Genomic DNA, 6299 nt, shown 5'->3' with positions numbered 1-6299 from the left:
CCACCATAGTTAAAGTTTTAAACAGTAGTGTCGTCCCAGATACGGTATAATGTAGCCTTAAATGGTGACAACAAGGGCAACATTGCCCTAGATAGCTCACCATAGTAAAAGTTTTAAACAGTAGTGTCGTCCCAGATAAGGTATAATGTAGCCTTAAATGCTGACAACAATGGCAACATTGCCCTAGATAGCTCACCATAGTTAAAGTTTTAAACATAAATTGAGAGAAAACGTTATGTGATGATGCTACATCTGTATCTTTTCGGGAATTCGTTGATATCTCTCATTGCATGGTGCATAATATGGAAAAAAAACATTGAAGAGAATTACTATATGATGTGATTTTCTAAATATTTCACATCTGAACCTTGTCATTTCAAAGAAGAAAATGCTGAAGTTATTATGCTGATTAAGTATACTTTATCAAAAAAAGAGTGTATACTTGTCACAAAATACGCAAATTTAAATGTCTGGGTTACAATATCAAGTTTGATGATTATTAGATTTAAAATATTTGAGTTAGATAACGAAGAACATTCATTTGAACAAATTTAGATTATTCAAGGGCCATTAATGAAAAGTGCTTCGAGCGATCTTCCTGGTTATTGTCCTTTGTCAGAGATTTACTGCCCACAAATATTGTGTCCTAGTTTGATGATGATACGGGGAAAACCGAGTTGAATTACACTGAAAACAAGGTAAATTTGGCCAATGTTTATACTTCAAGGGCCATAGTTCAGAAGCGTTTCATAATTATCAATCTGGGAATAGATTATATTAGATTATCACACAGTTTTATTATCATATCATATGCGCTGTTTGCGCAAGAGATTGGGAAAGGTTAACCCATTTATGCCTAGTGGACTCTCCCATCCTTCTAAATTGGATCAATTTATTTCCAAAAATTAGAGATGTCTAGTATATTTATTTCTATATTTAGACTATTTCTTACAGAAATTCCTTTAAGCAAACAGCGCAGACCCTGATGAGACGCCGCAGTATGCGGCGTCTCATCTGGGTCTACGCTGTTTGCAAAGGCCTTTTTTCTAGACGCTATGCATAAATGGGTTAATATGATCATTTTTATAATTCAAGGGCCATAATTCACAAGTACTTACTGCAATCTTGCTGGTTATCAATCTTTGAAAGATATGTCAAGAAACATTATTACAGATAACTATGGATAACTAGTAAAAATACATTAGCTCTCAGCCTACGCATAAAGATTCCTTACTGGCGTTGTTGACAGAAACTTTACGTTGTTAAAACTGCTGACACTATTATTTCCCCGATTTTAATTAGGCTTATTCTTATAAACAGTTAACTGTCAATGACAAATGTATGATTTATATGAACCGATTTGTATTGTATTTCTCAAATGCTCATGGGTTCACCTTGACGGCGTCATCGTATGTAAATTCAGGTACGTTTACTTACAGCACTCTCCAAAATCTGAAGTTCAAAATGTTCTAGCATTATAGGCGAATAATGATCATGGGATCGCAACAGGTCACACAGCAAATTAACATAGACATCATATAGATGACGATTATTAAAATTACACGTGTCGTATCGAGTGACAAACACACAGGACAATTCAAATGAATAATGCCGAAATCAATTGGGGTTAGTATATTATAAATACAACATGTTGGTCTATTTCACGAAAACTATGCATTCTGATATGATTATCGTAACACGTGACCTGTTTTATTTCACTTCGCGATTTCGCTATCATGTATAAAATTTACTCCTAAAATTCAACTCGTAACTGTTTAATTCGAAACGCAGATAGATGTCTGTTGCTGTCCGTAGGGTGTTTAAATTACAGCATACATCTTTTATCTGTTGAACCGGTCATAATAAAAACTGAATATTACTTTTCTGAAGATCTTTTAGAAAGGTGTGTAAACTGTCAAGTAAATTTCATAAATGAACTGCAGTCAAATACTATTCGATTCTTAAAAATAATATTCTAAATACATCAAACCTTGAAACATAATTGGTTACAACATTAATTATACAAGAGTCATGTTGTGCTTTAATGGCTTTATGGAGTTCAATTGCAAGACTTTACAACCTCTAAGAACCCGGAGCTAGTGCAATTTGTTCAACAATTGTGTTTGGCATAATTATTGGCATAAGCAACGGCAATTTATTTGTGTTTTAAACTGGTGGTAATCATAGAACGTAACGCACCAAGATTTCTCCCAGCAATGGTGTCACCAATCTTCTGCAAGTCGTCGATCAAAAACACGTGCTTGTGTGGAGCAAAGACGTATAATACCAGGATGGGAAACCAACCGCTTTCCCGTAAACATCTCGCGACGGGGTCACGTGGTTAGCTACCAGCGCGTACCTGTTAAAATGGCAGCGCGTGTATGGTAACCGATCCCGCTTTGCCGATGTCGGAAAAATAAGTTACTTAATGAATTATTTTCAGGCGATTATCACATTTTTGTTGTTAAAATGATTGTTTTAAGTTGAGATTGATTGTTACAAGTACAATGTTAAACAAGTGTTAAACAGTGTAAACAAGTGGTTATCATCGGCGAAAATTTGCCGGTTCAGTCTTTGATTAGACTGTATTTTATAGGTCTTTGATTCCACAAATATGTTCCATAGAGAAAGAGTTAAATTGCTTTAATGATAACAGGCATGGGGGACCATGTCAGTCGAGGGCGGGACGTTATATAGTACCAAAATCCTAGTATTCAAAGGAGGGTCATTATTTCATATATTCTTTAACTATTCATACGATATGCATGCATACTCATTCATGCACTCTCAAACATTCATTTGTTTACTCATTCATTTATTGAAAAATACCCCCAATCAGAACAACCTCAAAACAAAGGAGTTCACTTTTATGTATATTCGCGTTCCTCACTGGTAAGTGGTTTTAACAGTAATTGTAATGATATTGTTATACCACCAAAACATCAGTCGAAGATATTCAAGGTAAATAGTAGTTGATAATTTCAAAGTCTTATTTGACAACGTATTGCTGTTGATGTTAGCTTAATTTAAGCATAATAATAAAACATGATTTAACGTCTGCATTTTGGAATCATAGCCAGAACATTTAAGAGGCATAACACAGATGGCTAATGCGGCAAATGAATAACAACGTAAAATAAATAAGTACATAAAGAATGTTTTAAGCAAAATAAACGTAAAGTAAATACTAGTAAGCCCGCTCTTCAAATGTCAATTGATATGAAGGTTCAATGAAAGTATCATCATATACGTATGTTGAATATTCGCGAAGATGATGTCTATTCGCTTACTTTGTCCATTTTCCCGGATTTACCAAACACGGACAGCATGACAACAGGTGGCAATAGAGGAAGCGTGCATGTTCTGGGTAGCAATTTGTTCGCACGTCTCTTAAACGCTGACCTAAGACCCCCAGTTCCAGATCAAACATGATATTCATGACAAAGATATAAAACAATATTAAATTCACATGTAAATAAATAAATACAGTTTTAAACATAAACTGAAACAATTATGCTTTCAAAGCAAAATGAGTAAAAAGGACAATTATACAAAGTGTATTATTAAATTCAAAGCACATTTGTGTAAATGATTTTCAAGCGGACGCAATATCTGCACCACATATACCGTTTAATCGAACACTATAATAATACATTTTCTTATACAATAAAATGATCATATTTAATATTTGGCACATACAAAGACAACAGTTGTGTAAGCCATACTGTTACAGCAGCAAGAACAAAACTATTACAATTCAGCAGTTACATACAGTATATAAAATCGTATCGCGATAGTAGCATTACAGGTTGACATATAAAGCAATATCTTAACTAAATAAATTTGCGGACGTTTGATCAACGAGTCTTTTCCAAAACACAAGCCTTTTCAATAACAAAAACATATAATCAACTATTTAACCTTAAAATGAATATCGTCATGACGTACAAGCTACTATATAGCATGGACCTAGAGTGCATCGTTTTGTAATAGATCTATCGATAATTGTTTCCAAAAATACTTTCAATAAGGTACGAAACACATCTTTATACTTAAAGGAGAAGTATTCGCGTGTTGTTCTATTATATCGTCATACATATTAAACCTGCTTTCACATTAACTTAATGTTCATTGGGTTACAACTCGTACATGGACGCATGTCAAGCATAACTCAAATATATATATAGATATATTTTAAGACCCTTGATAACATTCAACATGGGGATCTGACTTTACGTAATTTAACAATTATGTTATCGAAAAATGTGATCAAAGTTTTAAATCAGCAAATCATCATCATTTCGTCGCTTCGAAGGCATTATAGGATTAATACAACAATTTTCAAACGTTTATATGAACAGTTTTCTTAACGAAGATTACATTTTCATAGTATTCTTCCACACAATAAATAACAATCACCAACAGACGATAACCCCTTATCTATACATGTGTGTTACAGTTGCTAGTCAAATGGCTTTTGATAAGTGTATTTGTTTACATCATCATACTTGTCCATACATTACGATGATTATTTACTCGACCCCCTTCCATCATCATATTCATAATAACGTCCATACCAATCTCACTCTGACGTCTGCGTACCGCCTGCATAATAACATCCGTCTCTCTATCCATGCCGAGGGCCATTCTGTTCATGCATATCAGCCACAGCAACTCCATCTCTATCCAACAATTAATTACCAACAGACGATACCTCCTTACATCTATATATGTAAATTTCAAGTGCAAGTCAAATGGCTGTTGATATGTGTAATCGTTCTACATCAACATACTACTCCATACATTCTGTATATCATTTACTCGAGCCCCTTCCATAATCATCCTCATCTTAACCTCCCTCAAAATCTCATTCTGACGTCCGAGTAGTGCCTGCATAATAGCATCCGTGTCTTCATCCATGCCGAGGTATAATCTGTTCATCCATATCAGCTCCAGCATCTCAATCTCTATTTTCCTCCCGCTGTACATTCGTAGTGGCTCAGGGTGAGCTATGATGGCTTGTCGTATCTTCGGTAGTCTCAATATGATCCGGGGACCTTCGGTCATCATTTCATCAATAGTAGCTATCCAAGAACGTTTCTGCTCATGATCCAGAGCGCAGGCTGCCATCAGATTTCGCCCTGGGATCATGTAATAAGGCAGCTCTTTCGTATCTATAGCAACTCTTAGCGCATATAATCCTTCATGAAGCCAGTGAAACAGACTTCTTTCATGAAACATTGAGTGCGGGTTATTTTCTGCTATCCATAATACAATGTTTTTAACCGTGAACGATGTCACCTCCTTCTTTTGCGGTTGTAATACATCTTTCTTCACCATTTTTAATAGCACATATAATTTAACCTGAGTGTCGTTAAGATTATTTATCAGTACGTTTTCACCGCTGTTAAAACACATTCTCCATTCAACATGTTCGTAATCGCTGCCTTTAACCCCAACAGGAGAAACAAATGCTCCAAGTGATACAACCTCCCTAACGACGTCAGCTGATGGCCAGTAGCGATGTCTTGCCGCCCATCTTGTTAGGATGCTGGGGCAGTAAAAATGTAGCGCATACACGGTATCGCGTTTAAGAACACCAACTGTTGTGGGCGTTGACGGTCCAGCACGCTCATGTTGTAATATGCCTTCCACCAGTTGACCGTTCAAAAACTGATTAACATATAAGCCGCTGCTTAATAGTCCGCGACCAAATCCATCATCACACAAGGCGTTGTACACTGAATCCAAAACATGTGTACCGTATCTCTCTAGTAGCAGTCTACAGTGTCCGGAGTAACTAATACGACTGCAGGATCTAAATATGGTTGTCTCCACAGGAACGCTACTTGAATCAACACCATCTTCTAAACAGATGACACTTTCTGTAACAATCAACATGTCTAAATCGCTCTCCAGAAAGCTGGTCAGACCCTCAGCCTTGCTACCCGTGGTGATAAACGTTAGAATACCACGCATCTTTGCAGTCTTATGCCTGTCCGAGGCCTTGTATGCTTCTATACGAGCCTGTCGGATGTGAGGCCCATAACCCAGAACATTCATTACAGTAGACGTCTCAGCAGAGGCTTGTTCATTGTGAAACTGAAACTAGTTTAAATTATTTCTATACAAAGTGATATACACGTGTAGCGAATATCAGGCTACTGTCACATGTGAGGCTTAGAAACATTATAAGGGCGAGCCTTGCCAACCCAATCTTTTAATGGTGCAAAGCCTGATATAAAACAAAGAGGTAGGATAGTAATCTGCGTTTCTGTTTACCATACATCCATGCCAAC

The 6299-nt window shown here is 36.3% G+C and overlaps 1 protein-coding gene across 7 annotated transcripts in view; it reads right to left on the bottom strand.

Annotated features, from left to right (window-relative positions):
• Positions 1-2854: 2854 nt before the first annotated feature.
• Positions 2855-6299, bottom strand: part of LOC127839151 (uncharacterized) — a 31403-nt gene continuing 27958 nt past the window's right edge. For 4 of the 7 annotated variants that reach the window (XM_052367351.1, XM_052367348.1, XM_052367350.1 and 1 more), the window contains one exon: positions 2855-6108. In XM_052367351.1, the coding sequence (XP_052223311.1) occupies positions 4780-6108 (1329 nt within the window). In that variant the 3' untranslated portion in view covers positions 2855-4779. The remainder of the gene's footprint in view (positions 6109-6299) is intronic. The other 3 variants (XM_052367353.1, XM_052367354.1, XM_052367355.1) reach the window with 1 other exon arrangement.

The sequence above is a fragment of the Dreissena polymorpha genome, chromosome 7 (assembly GCF_020536995.1).
Source record: "Dreissena polymorpha isolate Duluth1 chromosome 7, UMN_Dpol_1.0, whole genome shotgun sequence".
NCBI classification, from domain to species: Eukaryota; Metazoa; Mollusca; class Bivalvia; order Myida; family Dreissenidae; genus Dreissena; species Dreissena polymorpha.
The sequence above is the reverse complement of the archived record's forward strand: the minus strand, read 5'-3'. Positions and strand labels throughout refer to the sequence as shown.